Below are 23385 nucleotides of genomic sequence, written 5' to 3'. Positions count from 1 at the left end.
TTTAAATTAAAAAAAAAAAAAGCCACAGTCAGGCTTCTAATGTGTCATCTATTTATCACCACCTTTGTCTCCAGCTCTTAACTAACTGCCTGCTTTATCAGAATCAGGCCCTACATTATGAGTATCTTAAATTGGGGAGGCTGTGTGGTGCTATTTGTTGGACAAAGTGAAAATTTATCTTTGACATTGGCTCATCCAACCAATAAAAAGTTTAAAGCAAATTACTAATGGAAATAAAATTATAATTCAAAAGGCTACTTTGCATATTAGAATAATGTATCCTTTGGTTCATTCCGCTAATCTAGTATCATACAGTTGTCTTATGGATAGAAATGTAAACTCCTTCTATTGGAAGGATGCTATGGCAACGGGAAGAAGGGGGCGGATACAGATGATTGGTTAAGCCATCCAGGGGGTCAGAGCCTTAAGGGAACTCTCTGGAGCAGGTTGAAGAAAATGTGTCAACAACAACAAAAAAACTAAGGGCACATGTGGTTTAAGAATTTAGAGCTGGGCTCCTGGAAGCTCAGAGGAGGGAATCCGCCTAGGGTTTCAGACTCTTCAGAGCACCTCCGGCACAGAACCATACGAATTATAGTTTATCTTTCCGTTCTTTACAAAAGGTTAAGGAGAGAGACGATTAGAAGGAAGCGATCTGAATTTAAACGAATAACAAGACTGAGAAACATTTCGAGCAGAGGAAGGGTATCAGTGCCCACTGCATTGCTTTTCAACTGTCAGTTACAAAACCTTGGCACATCACGTATTTCACCACCAACACCCCGCCCCCAGCCTCATAAGGAGGAAGTGGAGGTTCCCCCTTTCACCAGAAAGCTCGGGTGAGTGGAAGGCCAGCATTGTCCCTGTGCCGGGAGCCAGCCTGCTGGGGTCGAGCCGGAGCGGAGACGCCCGCAAAGGTGAGAGAAGCTGCGCGGCGGCCCCGGGTCGGGGCTTTACGGTAACTGAGCTGCGCGCCAGCCCCGCCCTCGTGCGCAAGCGCGAAGCCTTTGTCCGCGGAGCGGTTGCGAGCCCAGCGGTTCCCCGGACAGGCTCGCCCCGGCGCTGGACCGCGCAGGTTCGGAGGCCGGCCGGGCGGCTCGCCCCAGCCTGAAGCCCCGGCGTCTGCCTCCCGCGGCGTCCTCGGTAAGTCGACGGCGCCGCCGGAGCAGCTGCCGGAGACCGGGAAAGCGCCTTGCCCGGTGGTGGGGGACGGGAGCGGGGGCGCCGACGAACTGGCACTGCCCAAGAATGTCAAGGCTGAGGGATTCCAGTGAGATGTGGCGCATCTCTTTTTGGGGGGCGGGGAGGGGGACCTGGACCTCTGCAGCGCGGGGTGACCCCCGAAGTCCGTGTCTGTGGCCCAGTCTGTCCCTACACGGCCTGGACGGGACGATCCCAAGGAGCCTAGATGCTGGGTGTCGCTGGCAAGTGCATGCGCAGTTCACACCAGAGCACCTGCCCCTCGGTCTGCAGCCCTCTGGGCCTTTTGGATAGGGCCTGTCTTAGCCCACCAGGAATTACCTGAGGCCAGCGTTTCCTCCCACTGCAGTAGTGATGAGGAGGTTGGAATTGTGGTTACCTTCAGACCCTCATACCCTTTTTCCTTGGGGCCTGTCTGGCGTTCATGATTCCCAGCTGTCTCCCATCCCTAAACTTTGACAGTCCCAGCATGGCTTCTGAGATCCTACTGAGATCTGGCTTTAGAGGATTTAGTCATTTTGCTTTGAAGCTGGATGGCCCCCAGCAGCCTGATTTCCTTCCCAGAGGCTCCACCAGTGTCCCGGACTATCCCTACATGGTCCAGTCCCCGGACCAATACCAGGAATCCTGGATGCCTAGTCAATGTGGTACCTGCCTTCAGATATCCAGGACTTACAGGCTTGGAAAAGGGACCATCCCAGGGGAAACCCAAGACCAGAAAGAGCCCAGGAGTAGGGCTCGAGCTCAGGCCCTGAAGGCAGTCCCCACCCCTTCCCAGCAAAGACTGTGGTTCTCTGGAAAACTGAGGCCAGATGGCAGCCGGTGGGGAGGGGGCGCGGGCACTGGGTCCCAAAGCCCCACCCGAAGGCCCAAAGATGCCTGAGGTGGGGGTGGGAGAGAAACCAGGAATGTGCGAGGCCAGGGGGCACTCTGGGCATTTTGTGCAAAGTTCAAACCAAGCTGTCTCTGCCCTCCGCCCCCATCCCCTAGGTCTCAGGAAATTTCTTGAGGCTCTAAACCTTGCCTCCCTCCTGGGGTAGAAACTGGACCTAGTCTCCAGTGGAATCTCCCCCAGGAGATTATGCCCAGGGTGGTCTTCTTGGGCCTGTTCGAAGTGACACTTTCATCTTCCTGATGCTTAGGATCCGTCGACATGAATCCCGTCATCGTGGTCCATGGTGGCGGAGCCAGCAGTATCTCTAAGGACCGGAAAGAGCAGGTGCGCCAGGGCATCATCAAAGCTGCTGAGGCAGGTTACAAAATCCTGACGGATGGAGGGAGTGCAGTTGACGCTGTGGAAGTTGCTGTGGCATTCCTGGAAGATCATCCTGAGTTCAACGCAGGTATATTTACAGTGCAATTAGTAACTGATGCCAAATCAGGTTAAGCTTATCCCCCTACACAAACAGAATCTAAAGTGCCAATGAATCTGGTAAGCTTTTCAGTAAAATTTAATATGTTAAAAAGATTTAATTTTTCTCTTTTTACCTGTTGACCAGGTTACTTTAAGAATTTTTAAATCCATCAGTTCACCTTTTTTTCTTTAACTTGCTTCCGAGAATTCACATACCGAGAGGCTTTTTTATTACATCTTTTTGTGCGGGTAGACTATATACTATAAAGTGCACCCATTTTAAGTTTTGAAAAATATATACACCTGTGTAACCACACCACAAGATTTAAAACATTTCCATCGGGCGCCTGGGTGGCTCAGCCAGTTGTCTGCCTTCAGCTCAGGTCATGATCCCAGGGTGCTGGGATGGAGCCCCACATGGGGCTCCCAGCTCAGCGGGGAGCCAATGCTTCTGCTTCTCCCTCTTCCTCTGCCTGCCCCTCCCCCTACCTGTGCTCTCTCTCTCTCTCTCTCTCTGTCAAATAAATAAATAAAATCCTTTTTAAAAAAAACAAAATTAAAACATTTCCATCATACCCAGAAGTTCCTTCATGCCGCTTTGCATTTTAATCCACCCTCATCCTCACTACCAGGTATCCACTGCTCTCTTCTGTTGTTATAGATTAATTTGCGTTCTCCAGAATTCCATATAAATGAAATCATGTGGAGTGTATTCTTTTGTGTTTGGCTTCTTCCTCTCAATTGATCCCTTTTTAGAGTAATTATCATTGTAACTACTATGATTATCTACTATGTATCAAGCAATGGTCTGAGAAATTTGCATGATTAACTCATTTAATCTGCATTATGAGTTAGGTATAATTCTTATGCTCATTGATTTTAAAATAGAGAACCGAGAATCTGGGGATTAAAATACTTCTTGGGATGATACCACCCACCTAGCATCTGTCAGAGAAAAGAGTTTCAGGAAATCTGAACCAATTAGTCATGAAATATTGAGTATTTGTTCCAGCCCCTTGCTTCTGCTAAGCACTCTTTAACACTTATGCAAAATTTCATAAGTCAGGCTGACCATAGAATGAGGCCTAAGTGCATTGTTATGGCTGTTGGTTGAACCAGAATTTAGCAGATGCTCCCCCTTGCCAGCAGAAGGAGTGGCCTGCTGTTTCAGTGGGAGACTTGTTCAATTACACGCCACTAGCAGTTTTGATCCTCTGGCTGACAAACACCCTCTTATTCACAAAGGACCTTGATTTGGAACAGGTCTTCTGGTCCCCCACCCTCTCTAAGCTACTGGGATCAGTCATCTGCCTGAACTGGGGAGTATGGATTCAGAACTGGAGTGGCTAGTTCTCGTCTTTGCTCTATACCAGAGCCTGGTAGAGTGACTCACTTCTAAGTGACTCGCTTCTACTGTGCCAGGCGTCTGCTCTGCAGCACATTGAGGGAGAAGAGTAGAATCACACAATCTGTAGCTTTTCGAGTCTGGATTCTTCATTTACCGTAATGCATTGGAGGGCCGTCCATGTCGACACAACTATTAATAGTCCGTCCATTTCTACTGTTAAGTAACATTCCATTGTATGAATATACTAAGTCTTGGTCATTTACCAACCAAAGGACATGGCCAATTTGGGGCCATTACAAATCACTATTAACAATTGCATACAGGTTTTTGTGTGAACATGTTTTTCTTTCTCTTGGGTGAATACCAAGGTGTGGGATTGCTGGTCATAGGGCAAGCATATATTTAACTTTACTTGAAACTGCCAAACTGTTTTCCACAGTGACTCCCACTTTCCCTTCCCACCAGCAGTGTATGAAGGTTCTAGTCACTCCACATCCTCACCAGCACTTGGTGTTGTCAGTATTTTGTATTTTAGCCATTCTAACAGGTGTGTGGTGGGATCTCATTCTAGTGTTAATTTGCTTTTCCCTAGCAACAAATGTTTATTTTAATATCTTTTCAAGTATTTTGTCAATTTCTGTATTGTGTTTTTTATTATTATTATTATTATTATTATTTTTTTAAGATTGTATTTATTTGCGAGAGAGAGAATGAGAGACAGAGAGCATGAGAGGGAGGAGGGTCAGAGGGAGAAGCAGACTCCCTGCCGAGCAGGGAGCCCGATGTGGGACTTGATCCCGGGACTCCAGGATCATGACCTGAGCCGAAGGCAGTCGCTTAACCAACTGAGCCACCCAGGCGCCCTGTGTTTTTTATTATTATTACTGAGTTTTAAGAATTCTTCATATATTCTAGATGTTGGTCTTTTATCAGATACGTGATTTGATTTTCTTTTGGTCTGTAGCTTGTCTTTTCTTTCTCTTAACAGTGTCTTTCGAAGAACAAAAGTTCTTAATTTTGTAGGAATCCAATTTTTTAGTGCTTTTAGTGTCACAGCTTAAGAACTATCTGCCTAGGCTGGGGCATCTGGTGGCTCAGTCGGTTAAGCGTCTGCCTTCGGCTCAGGTCATGATCCCAGCGTCTGGGATCGAGCCCCGCATCGGGCTCCCTGCTCGGCAGGAAGCCTGCTTCTCCCTCTCCCACTCCCCCTGTTGTGTTCCCTCTCGCACTGTGTCTCTCTCTGTCAAATAAATAAATAAAATCTTTAAAAAAAAAAAAATCAGGTAGTAAGAGTCTTGCAGCTCTTTGTGTGCATGTTTGTGTAACTGTTTTGGCTGTCTTAGTCCCCTTTGTCCTTCCCACCAATTTGAGAATCACCTTATCAATTTCTACCAAAAAAATCCTGCTAGAATTTTGATTAGGACTGTATTAACTCTATAGAGCAGTTTGGTGAATTGAAATCTGAGCAATACTGAGCCTTTCCATCCAATACTTCCATTTGTTTAAATCTTTGATTTCTCTCATCAGTGTTTTGTAGTTTTTAGCATGCACTATCTTATACATATTTTGTTAGATGTATACTTAATTATTTCATGTCTTTTGGTGCTATTGTAAATGTTACTTATTACGATTAGAGTTACGAACCTTTGTTGCTGATATAAAAATACAATTGATCTTTTTCATACTTGCCATCTGTAGGTCTTCTTTGGTAAGATGTCTGTTCGGGTCTTTGTCTCATTTTTTTGTTGTTGTTGTTGTTTTTTCTTTCTTTGTCTCATTTTTTAATCAGATTGTTTGTTTTCTTATTGTTGAGTTTTAAGAGTTCTTTGTATATTTTGAATAGCAGTCCTCTATCAGATGTGTCTTTTATGAATACATTTTCCCAGTCTGTGGCTTATCTTCTCATTCTCTTGACAGTGTCTTTCATATGGCAGAAATTTTTTGTTTTAATGACGTCCAGCATAACAATTTTTTCTTTCATGCAGCATGCCTTTGGTGTGGTATCTAAAAAGCCAATCCCAAGGTCATCTGGATTTTCTCCTATGTTATCTTCTAGGAGTTTTATAGTTTTGCGTTTTACATTTAGGTGTGTGATCCATTTTGAGTTAATTCTATGAAGGGTGTATGGTCTGTGTCTAGATTTGGTTTTTTTTGCATATGGATGTCCAGTTGTTCAAGAACTGTTTGTTGTAAAGACTTATCTTTGTTCCACTGGATTGCCTTTGTCTGAAGATTCTGAACCCAGTTCCAGTGCGTGTGTAGATTTTCCCACACCAAGCACTTTTCCTACACTAGCTGGTGTAGGAATTTAGCATCATTTAGCTACAATTTAGCTCATTTCTGACACTGTCTACATGGAGGTATCATCAGATTTCACAGGTGAGGGCGCCTGGGTGGCTCAGTCGCTTAAGCATCTGCCTTCAGCTCAGGTCATGATCCCAGGGTCCAGGGACCAAGTCCCGCATCAGGGTTCCTGCTCGGCAGGGAGTCTCCTTCTCCCTCTACCCCTCCCCCCTGCTTATGCGTGTGTGCGCTCTCTCTCTCTCTTTTTCCTCTCTCTCAAATAAATAAAGAAAATCTTAAAGAAAATAAAAAGACGCCACAGGTGAAGGGCTCAGTCCCACGAGACTACCCTCCACTTCAGATGCCAACTGTAAATCCAGGTTGTTACTTGTGCTTCTGACCTATTAATTAATTAATTAATTAATTAAATCTTTTTTTAAAAAATATGTTGAATTTATAGTGGCACCTGGGTGGTACAGTTGGTTGAGCATCTGACTCTTGGTTTTGGCTCAGGTCTGATCTCAGGGTCCTGAGATCAAGCCCTTCTTCGGGCTCCATGCTCAGCACAGAATCTGCTTGTGTTTCTCTCTTCCTCTCCCTCTGCCGCTCTCCCCTTGCTTGTGCTCTCTCACGCACGTGAGATCTCTCTCTAAAATAAAATAAATCTTTTTTTTAAGATTTTATTTATTGATTTGAGAGTGTGCACAAGAGAGCAAGCATAAGCAGGGGGAGCAGCAGAGGGAGAGGGAGAAGCAGACTCCCCACACAGCAGGGAGCCTGACGTGGGGCTCAATCCCAGGACCCTGAGATCATGACCTGAGCCAAAGGCAGCCACTTAACCTGGGACTGAGCCACCCAGGCGCCCCTAAGATAAATCTTTAAAAAAAAAAAAGATGTTGAATTTATTGGTTTAAGAGTTATTTATAATATACTTTATTTAATTTTTTTAATGTCTATAAGGTCTGTAGAGTGGTCCCATCTTTCATTCTTGATATTTGAATTTCTGTCTTTTTTTCTTGGTTGTCTAGCTAGAGTTTATCAAGTTTGGTTTTGGGGGAATTTTTGGGGGGTTTTTTGTGTGTGTGTGTGTTTTCAAAGAACAGTAACTTTTGGTTTTAGGAGGGTTTTGTGGATTTTTTTATTGTTTTTTCTTTTACTGTTTTTCTCTTCTGAATTTCATTGATATATCTGTATTATTTCCTTTCTTCAACTTACTTTAGGAATAATTTACTATTATTTTTAGATCATTAATTTGAGACCTGTCTTTCCTAATACACGCATTTAATACTTTAAATTTTCCTCTAAGCCCTGCTTTGATTGCATCCTACAAGTTTTCACATGTTCTCTTCTCATTTTCAGTCTGTTCAAAACATGTTATAATTTCATTTGTGACTTCCTCATTGAACCATGGGTTATTTAGAAGTGCGGTAATTTCCAAATATGTATGGATTTGCCAAATATCTCTCTGACTTTTATTTTAATTCTGTTACAATCAAAGGATATACTGTGTGATTTACATTCTTTTGAACTTTGTAAGGTTTGGGTTTTGGCCCAGAATATGGTCTCTCTTGGTAAATATCCAATTTGTATTTAAAAAGAATATGTACTCTGCTATTGTTGTATGGAAAGTTCTATAAATCTCAATAAGGTTGGGGCGCCTGGGTGGCTCAGTCATTAAGCGTCTGCCTTCAGCTCAGGTCATGATCCCACAGTCCTGGGATCGAGCCCCGCATCGGGCTCCCTGCTTGGCGGGAAGCTTGCTTCTCCCTCTCCCACTCCCTCTGCTTGTGTTCCCTCTTTCACTGTGTCTCTCTCTGTCAAATAAATAAAATCTTAAAATAAATAAATAAATAAATAAATAAATCTCAATAAGGTCAAGTTAGTAGGTAATGTTGTTCAGATCTTCTATACCTTCATTTTCTATTTCTACTGATTAATGAGAGAGGAGTGTTGAAATCTTTAATTTTATTTGTGAATTTCTCTATTTCTCCTTTGACTTCTATCAGTTTTGCTTCATATATTTAGAAATTGTTGTTAGGTACATAGATTGCTGTCTTCTGTGTGAACTGACCCCTTTATCATTATGTAATGTCATTATTATTTAACGTTCCTTGTTCTGAAGTCTACTTTGCCCGATGTTAATATAGCTGCTCCTGCTTTCATTTAATTCATTTTTGCATGGTATAACTTTTCCATTCTTTTATTTTTAACCTGTTTGTATCTTTATATTTAAAGTGGATTTCTTTTAGGTAGCACATAGTTGTATCTTACCTTTTTATACAATCTGACCATCTCTGCTTTTTATTGGGGTGTTTACGCCATTTACATTTAATGTGATTATTGATATGGTCAGCTATAAGTCTGTCATCTTGCTATTTGTCTTCTATTTGTCCAATCCATTCATTGTTTCTTTTTTCCTCTTTTTCTGTCATCTTTTGGGATAATTGAGTGTTGTTTATGATTCCGTCTTACCTCTTTTGTTGGCCTAGTAGCTAGACTACTTCTTTTTAAGGGTTATTTTAGAGTTTATAGTATACATCTCTCACTTGTCACAGTTTACCTTTAAGTAATATTGTACTCCATGAATAACCTCAGAACCTTGTAATGGTATACTTGTTTCCCCTTTCCTAGCCTTTGTGCTATTGCTGTCATGTATTTTACTTCTGTGTATGTTATAAATTACCCAATACATTGTTACTATTTTTCCCTTAAACAGTTATATATGTATATACATACACACATATACATACATATATTTTTTTTTTGAGAGAGAGAGAGAAAGATTGAGTGTGAGGAGAGGGGCAGAGGGAGAGAGAGAATCTTTTTTTTTTTAAGATTTATTTATTTATATGAGAGAGAGAGCAGGGGGCGGGGCAAAGGGAGAGGGAAAGGGAAAGAATCTCAAGCAGACCCTCCTGAGTATGGAGCCCTGTGTGGGGTTTGAACTCACGACCCTGAGATCATGACCTGAACCAAAATCAAGAGTTGGACTTTAAACCAACTGAACCAGTGCTTTGGTTCAGTTGGAATGGAAATGGAAACTCCATTTCCAGTGCTTTTCCTTCGTGTGGCTTATGACTGCGGTCCACTGTCCTTTTCATTCTTCCTGAGAGACTTCCTTTAACATTTCTTGTATTTCGCATCTGCTATTGGTGATTTCGTTCAGCCCTTGTGTATCTGAAAAAGTCTTTGTTTTCAGTGTTTGAAAGATACTTTCACTGTATATTGACCTCCAACTTGACAGGCTGTTTTTGTGTGTGTGTGTTTTGTTGTTGTTGTTTTTAACTTCAGGGCTTTAAAGACATTGCTCCACTGTCTTCTGGATTGTATCATTTCTGACAAGAAACATATTCTCATTGTTTCCTCTCTTCCTAATGCATGTCTCTCTGGCTACTTTTAAGATTTTCTGTCTCATTAGCACCAAGCTATTTGATCATGATGTCCTTGCATGTAATTTTCTTCATGTTTCTTTTGCTTGGAGTTTACTGAGCTTCTCAGACCTGTAAATTTGTAGTTTTAATCAAATGTGAAAATTTATTATCCATTTTTCCTTAAATATTTTGTTGTCCCTCTTGTCTCACCTCTCCTTTTAAAGATTCCAATTACACATAGATTGGGTTGCTTGAAATTGTCCCTGAGCTCAATGATCTCTTTTAATTTTGTGTTTTTTATCCTTTTTTATTTTTCATTTTGGATAGTTTCTATTGCTACATCTTCATGTTCATTAATCTTTTGTGCTGCACTGTCTAACCTTGTTTTATTTTCTGTATGTTTTCCACTTAAGACTTTTTTTTTTCCATCTCTAGAAGTTCTGTTTGGGTCTTTTTTATGTTTTCCTCCATGTTCTGGTACATATAGAATATAGTTATAACAGCTGTTTTATTAACATCCTTGTCTACTAATTCTGTCATTTATGATCTGTTACTATTGAGTGAGGTTTTTTCCCTCCTTGTTATGGGTCATATTTTCTTGTTTCTTTGTGTGCCTGGAAGTTTCTTATTGGATACCAAACATTGTGAATTTTATCTTGTTAGATACTGGACAGTTTTATAATCCTTTAAGTATTCTCAAGCTTTGTTCTTATCCCATTTTACAGATGAGGAAACAGGCCCAAAGAGGTAAAGCATAGCTAGCCTTTTTTTTTTTTTTTTTAAAGATTTTATTTATTTATTTGACAGAGAGAGACACAGCAAGAGAGGGAACACAAGCAGGGGGAGTGGGAGAGGGAGAAGCAGGCTCCCTGCAGAGCAGGGAGCCCGATGCGGGACTCGATCCCAGGACCCTGGGATCATGACCTGAGCTGAAGGCAGTCGCTTAACCAACTGAGCCACCCAGGCGCCCAAGCATAGCTAGCCTTACAGGCATTAGCTAGGCAAAAGAAGTTGGAGGAAGGGTGGTGGTGGTAAAGAGGGCAGCATGCACAAGGGGACAGAGCAATGGGAACTTATTGTACTTTCATGGAAACCTAATATTTCAGTAAAATGCAACCAAGGAGGAGGTGGGGAGGATACAGCTGGTAAAGGAGATCAGAAGCCAGATCGGGAAGTGTTTCATACTTTTTATTTTGTAGGTCATGGGATGCCAAGCCAGATGTGGGTTTCCAAACATGTTTCTCTGGCAGTGGAGTAGAGGATGAATTAAAGCCGGCGGCTTAGAGGAAACTTGGGAGCCATCTCGAAGTTCTTAATTCTTGCTTTTCAACTTCTCTTTGGCTTTAGGTTGTGGATCTGTCTTGAATGTAAATGGTGATGTTGAAATGGATGCCAGTATCATGAATGGAAAAGACCTGTCTGCAGGAGCTGTGTCTGCAGTCCGCTGTATAGCAAATCCCATTAAACTTGCACGGCTTGTTATGGAAAAGGTATGTGACAAAAGCATCCTTTTTGTAAGAAATTGTTACCGCTGTACTCTAGCAACTAAAAGTGGTCTAACTGTAGGGAAATACTTGTGAGCACTGTTCTCCTAAAACCCTATAAAAGAACAGAAGCAATGCTACTTAAATTTCTCAAATAAGCCGAGACTCTGACTCTGTTGACAGTGGAATTTGACTAGTAATCCCTTGTCCAGTGATTACTTTGTTTTCATCTTGTCTTCTTGTATTTTCTTCAGTCTTCTCTCAACATGGATGACATAACAGATACAAATTGAACAGACCAACTGTTTAATAGCATGTGTAAAATAAAGATGAATTATGTTCTCTAAACTTAAGATCAGGGCGCCTGGGTGGCTCAGTCGTTGGGCGTCTGCCTTCGGCTCAGGTCATGATCCCAGGGTCCTGGGATCGAGTCCCACATTGGGCTCCCTGCTCTGTAGGAGGCCTCCTTCTCCCTCTCCCACTCCTTCTGTTTGTGTTCCTGCTCTCGCTGTGTCTCTCTCTGTCAAATAAATAAATAAAATCTTTAAAATAAATAAACAAACATAAGATCATACATAAGTACCTTTCTAGTAATATTCCATCACTTTGGGGGTTTTCTGAAAATACAAGATCTCAGAGTGCCAGGCTCTGTTCAACATTCGAGGAAAAGCAAGCCAGTGGAATCTGCATTTTTTGGGGCTCTATACCCAGAGAGAAGTAATTATATCCACACAGAACAGTTAAAAAGATTTTTTAACTATTTCAAAAAACTAACCATGTTTCTGTTTCTTTCTGGCTCAAGACAGCTCACTGCTTTCTGACTGATCAAGGTGCAGCAAAATTTGCAGCAGTCATGGGGGTCCCCACGATTCCTAAAGAGCAGCTGGTGACAGAAAGAAACATAAAACGTCTGGAAAAAGAGAAGCATGAGAAAGGTGCTCTGAAGTTAGACTGTCAACAGTAAGTGTCTTCTGTGGCTCGCAGTTTGGGGACTTACTCAGGCATGGAAGTGTGACAAATATCTGATTACCTACATTTCTTAAATAAGTCAAGAATCACTTGGTAGTTTCCATTTTTGTACAAAATAATTGACACTACATCATGGAAAAACTGCTCTTTTGATTCTTACATTTAGCCTCATTTATTACTCCTATAATAACAACTCAGATTTGGCCAAGAGTTCCTTCTCCAATCATAGAGTGCCTTGTGTTAGTGGATTAACTGTCGGATGTCTCTTGATCAGTTTGTTATCTTAAAAGCAGACAAAACAGGTTGTCTGTGACCTAGTGAACCCTCTGAAGTTACTTGAGCCTGCTATCCTAGTACAGAGGAATCAGAACAGTTCTTATAAGTTTGAATTAATCATTTGTTCTGAATTATGGTTTTCTGTGTTACAGAGTTCAAAATCCCAAAGAAAAGCCCCCTTATTCAAAGCAAAATTTGAAAAATAGAATTTAGATATGGCCTGGGAGTTTATAATGGAATATAATCTATTAACTCTGCGTACTCTTTAAGATTTGTCATTTTTAACCAGCAGTATACTTTAATATCACCTGCGGAGCTTTTTCAAACTATTGTCTGGTCCTCTTCTTAAAGAAACTAATTTAATAGATTTAATTTAATAATTTAATCTAATTTAATAGATCTGAGGTGAAGAGGCCAGGCAGGTGTATCAGGAAAAAGTTGCCCAGGTAATTCTGATGTGTCCCCAGCTTAAGAATCTGTTTTACAAAATTGGCCATGTACTGGTACTTTTGATAACCTCACCAAGTGTGTACCATGTACTTCTGATAACCTTACCAAGTGTGCTATTGTACCTGTAGGCTAGAGTCACCAGAATGGGGCTGCTTTATCGATGGTTCTTGGGTCTTTTAACAGATGTTGTCACATCGCTTTCCAAAAATTCTGCAACAGCACACATCTCTACCAGCCAGTATTACCCTTAGATATAAGCGAGAGGGGCTCCGCCCTGGGTCCTGCACTTTAGAGGACCCCCCATATCACAAACACACAAAACAGTTGGCTTATTACAGACACCTGGGGCACCTCTGTCACTCAGCAGTGGCATAGTATGACCCATAACCCTCATCATCCACTCTTGTGATTAACACCATTCAGCCCCCAGGGAAATGCTTCTCTGCATCTCTTGCTCTATGTCTTGGAAGCGAAGGCCACCTAAATCTAAAGATTTGTGGATTGTGCTACTGCTGATATCGGAAATGGATGCTGCTTTGGAGTGGGGGGAAGAATTGAACAGCAGAAGGACTTAGGTAAGAGAAAAAGACAAATTAATTACTTGTCGAATAAATTCTTACGTAACAAAGTAGTTGTTTGCCAGTAGTGCCAAGTATCCATTTTCTTGCCTCCTTACATGTTCTGTGCTGTGGTTCTGGCGGGATTCATGGATTAGTACAATATCTGCAAGACTTGCACATGAGGACTGATGCCCATTACTCTTAAAAGTGTATATATGTAGGTCTAGACCAGCACTGTCCAACAGAAAGACAAGAGCTGCATATGGATTTAAAATTTTCTAGTAGCCACATTAAAAAAGTAAAAAGAGACACATAGGGGTGCCTGGGTGGCTCAGTCGGTTAAGCGTCTGACTCTTGATTTTGGCTCAGGTCATGATCTCATGCTCATGAGATCGAGGCCCATGTCAGGCTCCATGCTCAGTGCAGAGTCCGCTTGAGATTCTCTCCCTCTGCCCTCCCCACCCCCACTCACACACTGTCTCTCTCTCTCTCAAAAAAAAAAAAAAAATATATATATACACACACACATGTGAAATTAATATATTTCACCCAATACATCTAAAATTTTATCACTTCAGCAGGTAATCAATATAAGAAATTACTTGAGATATTTTACATTCTTGTTTCACACTAAATCTTCAAAATCTGACCCATATGCTATGCTTGTAGCATACCTCCACCGCCCCCCCAGGGGGGTTGCCCACGCTTCCTGTGGCCAGTGGTGCAGGTAGCTCATGTCCGCCATACTGGACAGTGTGGGTCTAGACAGAACCTGCGTGAAGAACCAGCTCTTTATGTTGGCAACTAAATGGACACTGAATGTTAGTTAGGAATGGTTTTGTTTGTTAAGATATGTTAAAATTTTTAGCTTTTGAGGAATTTTATTTTAAGATGTTATATTCACTAATTATAATTCATGTTTTGACTTTAATATTAATAGATAATTTGGTATATTTTAGGAAAACACTTAACTTTTTAAAGTTATATCTATAACTCATTTATATTTATTCAGTTATATTTGCTCTTCATTTTTTTATGAAAATATATCCTAATTTTGTGCACTTTCAAGACGATTACATCTTTTTAATCCCTAGATTATTGAAAATGCATGTTAAGTCAAGATTTTGATAGAAAAAGAATACAAAAGTGGAGCTCACAAAAGAAAACAGAAAGCTGAGAGGAAAAAAGAAGGAAAATAATCTTCCAGGACATAGCCTACGCACATTTTAGAAAACAAAACAGTAAAGTAAGCAGTCTTCTTCCAGGAAGATCCACCTAACGTTCACAAGCGGGACATTCCAAATTCTTGGTCCAATGAAGATTTAATTACCTGTCAGAACAGTGAAAATTAGTAAGAATATTATTCTTGCCACAACCTCAGTTTGAACAGTTCCAATGAAATCCCCGCGATTTCCCGTTCTTTACTACAGGAAGAGTTAATTGCTCATCACGAAGAATCACACACCAAAAGGACACGTGCAGTCAGTAGGATTGGGGGAACAGGCAGTTGATAACAGCGGAAAAAGAAAAAGATGATATGAAACAGGGATGTAATGTTCTTGAAAGAATAATACAGTGTGTCCGGTATTTAGCCAGGCCTAATGAGGCTTTTCATGGCACTCCATCATCAGCACCATGTTTACAAAACACAGTGGGACATTTCTAGGCTTAATAAAAATTGTTTCAAAATTCAGTAATATATGTAATTAAGACAAAAATAATGAAACTAATAATCACTATCTAGCATAGAGAATTTAGACAGATTAATTTAGTGGGTAATAAGCAAGAGATTAAATCAAATACATAAAATGTTTTTAACAAAATATTCAGTTCAACTGGAAGGTACCATGGTCAGAAGACATGTCAAGCAACTAACACTTATTATATGTATGGCTGTACTACCCTGAGAAGAAAAACAAAGTCTGACTCACCTGCTTTTTGAAGTAAGTGTTTTGGATTTAGAGAAGTGGGGACAACTTTTCATCTTAGGCATGAATTTAAAAGACTGTCGAAGGCAATGGGGCGCCTGGGTAGCTCAGTCAGTTAAGCGACTAACTCTTGATTTTGACTCAGGTCATGATCTCAGGGCTGTGAGATCAAGCCCCTTGTCAGGCTCCACGCTCAGTGCAGAATCCGCTTGAGATTCTCTCTCTCTGCCCCTCCTCCTACCCTGCTTGCACACGCACACTTTCTCTTTCTCTAAAATAAAGCTAAAAAAAATTAAAGACTGTCAAAGGCAAGCCTGTGATAATGGAGTGAACGTGGTTGGTAAATAGAAGATATATAAGCATGAAGTTTGGCCAGGAGTCCAAAAGTATTCCATTTGACAGTTTGAATCTGTTTCGAGGAGGTGTGCCCCCACTGTGTGGCAGTAGAGGGTCCAATGGGGGATTCTCTAGATAGGCCCAAAATGGAACAGCGTGTTCAAACTCCTGTCTGACCTTAGAACAAATCTCAGACAGATGGTGGAAATGACCAACTCAGTGCTATTAAAGTAATTACATTGAATTTAGATAAAGAATTCCATGAAACCACAGAAGATTCTCAAAGAGTAAATTATGGACTTTGACAGACAGTGAAATTAATTTTGAATTGATGCTACCTACAGTCCCTTAGTGTGAACTGTTAATTTCTATTGATAAGCTTAGTAAAAGCTTTAAAAAAATATTTTTGGCTATTTCACTTTTAAAAGGATTGAAAATATATTAAGTTTAGAGAAACAAAATCATACTGCATGTGAAATGTGCAAGAAGAATAACATTTCAGGGCCATGAGATTTGAGCCCCACGTGGGGTTCCACACTGGGTGTGGAGCCTACTTGGCATTCTCCCTCTCCCTCTGTCCCTCCCCCCCCGCTTGCGCTCTCTTGCACTCTCTCTCTCAAAGAAAGAAAGGAAGGAAGGAAGGAAGAAAGAAAAGAAAATTCCAGTAAAATAAAAGGAACCTGAAAGAAGGCAACAAAAATTCTTGCCTAACTTGAAGGAGAAGATTCATGTACAAATAATCCCCAGATCAGCTCCCACAGAGGCTTTCTGTCATATATCAGAGCATAGTGCCATTTGAAGAGAGACTTGCAGAAAATCAAACAACACAATCGCTACTTTCAGTCTTCTTTGTAATACGCCAGCCGTGAAATGTGAAAGAGCTGAAGATACTCTGCTGGATCTGGGTGCTGCTGAAGAGATGGTATAAATGACTACAGGGAGCGATCGTGACTTGTATGATCAAGTTAAAGTATGTAATAGTGTCTTCCGTTACAAAAATGTATCCCGCAGTGGCGGTAGCATCTGAGTGTGGTAATGTTCAAATCAGGAGTTCTTTCCAAATCTAAGGATTGCCTTAAGAAATCTGTTGAACATTCCAGTTGCTGCTGCCTCAGCAGAGGGAAGCTTCTCCAAATTAAAATTAATAAAAAACCTGCTAAGAACTACACGGACTCAAAAAGATCTGTCTTATGTGGCAGTTTGTCAAGAGAACACATGTTGTATGGACATACGATTATAAGAGCATACTGCTTCCTGAGATGAAAGCAGGAAAATCAACCTTGTGGAGTAAACACTTAATAATTTATAGGGTGGGTGGGTGGGTGTGTGTGTGTGTGTTTGTTTCCAGCCATCAATAGCTGATCCACAAAGGACCCAGATGGGCACAATAATAATTACATTAAGTTGTCATTGGTAGTTTGTCCACTTTCGGGCATGTAAAAACCATGGCTTTACAATATTTATTTAAAGACATATTCATCACTCTAAGAGAAAAGAACGTATCTACAGCTTCTCAAAAGTAAATAGATGGCGTATGGGCCGCCATTTATATTTGCAGCTTGCCTCCACGCCTTACGAGTGTTGGGGGTGGGCCTGCCACCAGCAGAGCCTGGGAGTGCCTGCCCTCATCTGACGTGAGGAGGGAAAGGCTGTCACTCTAAGTTGTATTCCCTGGCTGTCAACAAGTTTGAGCATTTGGCGTTTGTTGGTGGGCCATTTGTTTCTATGAATTTGCCTATTTTTGTCCTATGATCATTTTTTCTCTTTCATTGTTATGTCCCTTCTTCTCAGTCTTAAGGCTGTCTGCTCTGTTTAAAAAAAAAAAAATCCCAAATCTGTTGTTTTTAGTCTTGCTTTTACTTTGCTTATGGTATTTTTGCCATACACAGGTTTTTACTTTTTTATAATCAAATACTCAGTCTACCTCTCTTGTATAGCTTGTAGGACTAGAAACGTAGAAGGTACTCCCCACCCTGAGACATCTGTAGTCACCTAGATTTTCCTGAAGAATTTTGTTTTATGTTTTATATTCAGGCCTTGAACTCTCTGGAGTTGATTTTTTTTTTTTTTTAGATTTTATTTATTTATTTGATGGAGACAGACACAGTGAGAGAGAGAACACAAGCATGGGGAGTGGGAGAGGGAGAAGTAGGCTTCCCGTGGAGCAGGGAGCCCCATGCGGGGCTCGATCCCAGGACCCTGGGATCATGACCTGAGCCGAAGACAGACGCCTAACGACTGAGCCACCTAGGCGCCCCTCTGGAGTTGATTTTTGTGAATGCTGGAAGATAGGGTTTTCTGCCAAACAGAATGCCAAATTTCTCTTTCTAGCCCCCCTGAATGCCGGCCCATATCTAGCTGCAATTTGCTCTCTCCATGTGATGCCCAACAGGTACCTCAAGCTTGTGTCCAAAACGGAACCCCGGATTTCCCCACCAGCCTTGCTCCACACCCACCAACAAAACCAAAAAACAACAAAAAACCTATTCCTGGGTGGCTCAGTCGTTAAGCGTCTGCCTTCGGCTCAGGTCATGATCTCAGGGTCCTGGGATCGAGCCCCACATCAGGCTCCCTGCTTGTCCAGAAGCCTGCTTCTCCCTCTCCCACTCCCCCTGCTTGTGTTCCCTCTCACGCTGTCTCTCTCTCTGAAATAAATAAATAAAATCTTAAAAAAAAAAAAAACCTATTCCTAATAGTCTACATTTCAATGAATGGTTCCTGTACCTTTTCCATTCTGGAAACCAAAGCCTTAGAGCCGCCCATAATCTCTCTCACACCCAGCTCCCCCACAGTCTGTCAGCTCTGCTTTCAGAATGTCCCAAGCCGAGCCCACTTCTTTCCATCCCAGGAGCACCCTAACGGAGGCCAGCGACTCTTCAAGCCTCCTGACCAGTCTCTAGTTCTACTCTTGTCTCCCTCAATCAACACACATTTGCCAGAATGATTATTCTAAGAGAAACTTTTTGTACACGTGTGGCATACATACAGGAGTGCACAAGTCTTATGTTGCCTCTGATGAGTTTTCACAGAGTGGACCCATATAACCAGCCCCCAGGTGGGGAAATCGCTCATCGCCCGACGCTCCCCACCATGCTCCCTTCCATTCCCAGCCCTGCCGTAAAGGCAACCACTTAACCTGGCTTCTAACACTGTAGACGACTATTGCCAGTTTTCGAACTTTATTTAAGTGGAAACATAGTATGTGCTTTATTTGGTGCCTTCTTCCCTCATTATATTTCTGAGATCCGTCCATGTGCTGCATACCGCAGTAGCTCATTTTCACGGCAATAGACGATTCTGTTCCATGACTGTATCTCAGTCCACCTACTCTGCCTTTGGTGGACATTTATGTCACTTTGTTTTCTGTTATTACAAACAGTCCTGCTGTGAACATTTTGGTATATGTTTTTTGGTGAACGTAGCTCCGCATTCCTGTTGGAAGAATGCAGAAATGTAGGAGTGTGATTGCCAAGTCAGCGTTGGTAGATTCTGCCAGATGGTTTTCCAAAGGAATACCGAGTCATCTTCATTTTAGCCATCCTGGTGGATGGGTGTAGGGTAAGAATGGTATTTTTAGAACAACTCATCTAGTGACACATCTTGGCTCAGGTTCTGCAGGGTCTTCCCATCTCACTCAGGACCTATACGTCAGAGGACCATATGATTTAGTGTTCAAATCAGAACTTGACTTTGAGAGTGAAAGGGGAACTGTTACATGGGGATAAATCAGGACTGTCCTGGGTCACCAGGGTGTACAGCACCCCCACCCGTCAGAGCCTCCATGGTCTGGCTGCTGGCCATTCCCTGACCCCCCACCCTCTCTCCCTTGCTTTATTCTCTGCAACCACAGTGACCTCCAAATTCCATGAGCTTCACAACCATGTTCCAGCTTCCCAGCAAACTGTGCGGGCTGCCCTCACCTTCAGAGAGGCCCCGTATAAAGCCCTCTCCATGCTGCTGGAGTCACCATTTTTACTGTTGTTCCGTAAAACAAATTTTTATCGCTCTGTTGCCCTCTGCCCCCAAATGCAAGCTGCACAGAAGGGACTTTGTCCGTTCACTGCTGTGCCCGGCACTTACCATGTGCCTCAAATATAGTTCATCATAGAATCTGGGTGGTGGGTATTACAGCTGTTGTACAATTTCTTCCAGCTCTTTTACTTGAAAATATATGTTAGGGAAAACAATAGCTTGTTTCATCTTTACAGCAAGCCCCGGGAAACAGGCAAAGTGGGGTGTGACAGGCAGCATCGGCATCACCTGGGAGGTTGTGAGAAATGCAGGGTCTTGGGTCCCACCCTGTACCCGCCAACTCAGGATCTCTGGGGTGGGCCCGGGGATCCAAGGGGTTTGTATGCACACAACGTTTGAAATGCACTCAATCATTTTTATCCCCGTTTTATAGGTGGGGAGAATGAGACACAGAGAAGAAAACTTTAAGTCCCACAGCTAGAGGACAGTGGTATGGGATGGGATGTGCTCTTAAAGCTGAGGTCTAAAGGAATGTCTAGCAATCTGTCTGACCTGCAGAATAAAAAGCTCATGTGAGGCGCGAGTGTTAGAATGGAAGCGTGTCCCATTTGCCATTAGCATCTAACGCGGGGATTTAAGTGCTGTTCAGCTACGAGGTTACTTGTGACAGTGTCTCTCGTCTCAGTCTGTCACTTTTCTCTTTATTCTTGGCAGAGACTTGGGAACCGTGGGTGCCGTTGCCTTGGACTGCAAAGGAAACGTAGCCTACGCAACCTCGACGGGCGGCATCGTTAATAAAATGGTCGGCCGCGTTGGGGACACCCCGTGCATAGGTAGGCCCCGTGGCTGGCTGCTGCCCCGCCCCTTCCGCTGCCATGCACCTGTCGCCCTCTCCTCTTCACTCCCCGCCTCTTCCGGCCGCTCTGGGAGCGTGGGGGGCGGCACCGCCTGGAGAGGGCGCCTGTAAGTAGCAGGCGCGAGGCTTTTCCGAGGCAGGTGGCTCCGGCGATGACTTGGGGAGGCTCAGGGGGCCCCCAGCGAGCCCCCAAGGGCCTCTTTCTTCTCTCTAGTCCCAGCTTCAGGATCTGCAGACTTAGCCCCGAAGAGTTACATACACAAAGCCTCTTCCCAGGCATGGGCCCAAATTAACAAACAGAAAAAGCTGAGAATATAGGTTGGCAGCTACCAGATTTGAGTGGCACGAAAGCGACGCGGTGCTGCTATGGAAACGTTTGTGTTGACACTGAAGTACGTCCTCTGGCTCCCGGGCGTGGGTCAGTGGCGGGGCTGGGACTGGCTACATGGGCTTCGCAAAGGAGGAGCGGTCCTGGAGGAGCTGCTCCGTGAGAGCTCGGGCCAACCCCTCCGCCCCAACCACCGCTGATTTCAGGGTCATCACCTGGCACGCACCACTCCACCTCTGCATCTCAAGGTCACAGCTACTGACCTTTGTTCACACTTTGGCACTCTTTGGGATTTAACATTTATGTAGCATTAGACTTGTTACGTGTTTGCATTTCTTCACTGTTGCTGCTCAGTCAGAACCAGTCCACCTTTTTTGAGCAGGATCTGGAGGTTATGCTGACAACGACGTTGGCGCCATTTCAACAACGGGGCACGGGGAGAGCATCCTGAAGGTGAATCTGGCCAGACTGACTCTCTTCCACGTAGAACAAGGTACACAGAACAAGTTCATACTGTCTGAAGACAAGTGAATGGAAGCTCTTTATAAATAGGCTGTAAAGTATATGAAACCCTTTCTCATTTGCTTCAGATGTTCCTTTCAGGTTAACGCTCCTTTGACTTCTTCCCACCTCCTGTTAGGATCTGGAAAGAAGTGCACTTAGGCTATTGTCCGTGTTGGACATCTCGGGGGCAGTAGAGAGACTTTGAGCCTGGGTGTGGGAGAGAAAGCAGCTCTGCTCAGGCTGATGCGAGGCATCATCTCGTGCAGAGAGGGCCTTTTATGGTGAGGATCCTTCTTTGAAGCGTTCATAGAAATCATTTGCCCAAAGTCTTTGTTAACTCACTTGGGTTGTTCATACTGCAACTGATTTTCCCATCATATTCGTTTCATTATAATGTGTGTTTTTTCTCAACCTTTCCTCGTTTTCAGGAAAGACATTGGAAGAGGCAGCCAACATGTCGTTGGGTTATATGAAGTCAAAGCTGAAGGGTTTAGGCGGCGTCATCTTGGTCAGCAAAGCAGGAGACTGGGCAGTGAAGTGGACCTCCACCTCCATGCCCTGGGCAGCCGCCAAGGATGGCAAGCTGCACTCTGGAATCGATCTCGACGAGACCAATATCACTGACCTGGCCTAGGACCCTGAAGATTGTGTTCTAGATGCTAGCTTGGAGGGAAAGTCCAGTTTCCTGGTGTGGAGACTTGGCTTAATCAATTAGATCTAGAAATGGAAAATTCTGCAGTCTGTCACTCGTTTTGTTGCCTTGATCAATGAGTATCTGAGTGTTTGGTTGAGGGGAGGATCTGGAAGTGCCAAGAGAAACGCTCCTATTAAGGTCAAAATAAGACCAGTGCAGATGACCAGGTCCTGAGTCTTTCTTATGAGTCGTCCCCAGTGTCTTAGATTAGAAAGAAGAAATGACATGATCTGAACAGGACAACAGCCACTTCGGTGCAGGGAGTGCCATCTGGGATCAGGAGACCTGCAGCGGAGAAAGAAGAGGCAGGCTCGAAAGGTGGGGGGACCCAGACCAACACCTCCCGGGGCTCTCTTGGTTGTGGAGTTCACGTTAAGTCAGAAGAATGTCAGGGAAAAGAACCCATGAGAGGAGAAGCTGATTTTTCTAAGAAGGTTCAGATCTCTGACTTACTGATGTGGACATGTTTCCAGATACTTTAGAAGTAGCCTCTGATAACCCATAGTCCCCATTCTGGAGGTGAAGGGTCTAATGGAGACTTTGCGGAGCTCCCACATGAGTCTGCTGGCCTAGCATTTTCCCACCAGCTTCCACCTACTGCAGGCCCTCCTGGTGCTCATGCCGAGTAAGGGGGCTCATGATCTCTCCGCCCCTACTATAACTAGCGCGCCGATCCGTGGGGATGCACTGTGATCTACTGCACTCTCCCGATGTCCAGGGCTGTGGGCCCCCACGACTGCAGGGGGCATGTGTACAGCATGGTCAGCATCATGAAAAAAAGTCATTTCCTTGGTGGAAACTATTCCTATTCATCTCGCTTTACACTGGAAATGGTATTTCTGCTGTGACAGTTTTTTAGTCTGTCAGGTCTTACCTTCTCACTGGAAAGAAATTGCTTAACTTTAAATTCCTTGTGCCACTAATAAAATTTATTTTGAAAGAATAACAGTGTGGTTAGGAGTCACTGTTGACCAAGACCAGAATGTCCACAAGCTCCCATTGTTTCTGTGTTCAGACAGGCGTACTAACTCAAGAGGACTTTCAAGAGGAGGGTGGTACGGGGATGTGTCGGTTACGTCCTGCCTCGTGGAGTATATTGGAGAGTTTTTTCAGAGGAATGGAACTTTTTCTCAGTGGATTAAGGGAGAAACCAGACCACCATTTGCAAGGATCAGCAGGGCGAATGAGCAACATTCTTGCGGTTTGCCAGCCACCTCCTTCCAGATCCCTGCCCATGACCTTCCCGGGCCAGCCGGCTGCTCCGAGCCACGGAGGGGGAGGTGGCACTCGGAGGCACAACTGAGTTTGAATCCTGACTGTCGCCACTACCTGGGTGACCCAAGTTAACTTCTAGGAATGTTTTCATCTATAAAATGGATTACCATGAAGATTAAATGCAATTAAAGGAAAACTCCTCTGTGTTTATCTTAAGGATCTTCTGGACAGATAGAGAAACCGTGGTGGGGCCCAGG

The 23385-nt window shown here is 43.3% G+C and overlaps 1 protein-coding gene across 2 annotated transcripts; it reads left to right on the top strand.

Annotated features, from left to right (window-relative positions):
- The first annotated feature begins 844 nt into the window (after nucleotides 1–844).
- ASRGL1 (asparaginase and isoaspartyl peptidase 1) lies at nucleotides 845–22821 on the top strand. 2 transcript variants are annotated; one of them, XM_021684921.2, is made up of 7 exons: nucleotides 845–917; nucleotides 2343–2543; nucleotides 10904–11046; nucleotides 11843–12000; nucleotides 20246–20364; nucleotides 21098–21208; nucleotides 21648–22821. In XM_021684921.2, the coding sequence occupies exons 2-7, from the start codon at nucleotides 2354–2356 to the stop codon at nucleotides 21851–21853; spliced, it is 927 nt and encodes a 308-aa protein (XP_021540596.1). In that variant the 5' UTR covers nucleotides 845–917; nucleotides 2343–2353; the 3' UTR covers nucleotides 21854–22821. The 2 variants fall into 2 exon arrangements, with proteins under 2 accessions (XP_021540596.1, XP_021540597.1); XM_021684922.2 differs by lacking the exon at nucleotides 845–917 and adding an exon at nucleotides 1027–1143.
- Nucleotides 22822–23385: the final 564 nt, after the last annotated feature.

The sequence above is a fragment of the Neomonachus schauinslandi genome, chromosome 11 (genome assembly GCF_002201575.2).
Source record: "Neomonachus schauinslandi chromosome 11, ASM220157v2, whole genome shotgun sequence".
Lineage (NCBI taxonomy): Eukaryota > Metazoa > Chordata > Mammalia > Carnivora > Phocidae > Neomonachus > Neomonachus schauinslandi.
This window is presented reverse-complemented; position numbering and strand designations above follow the sequence as displayed.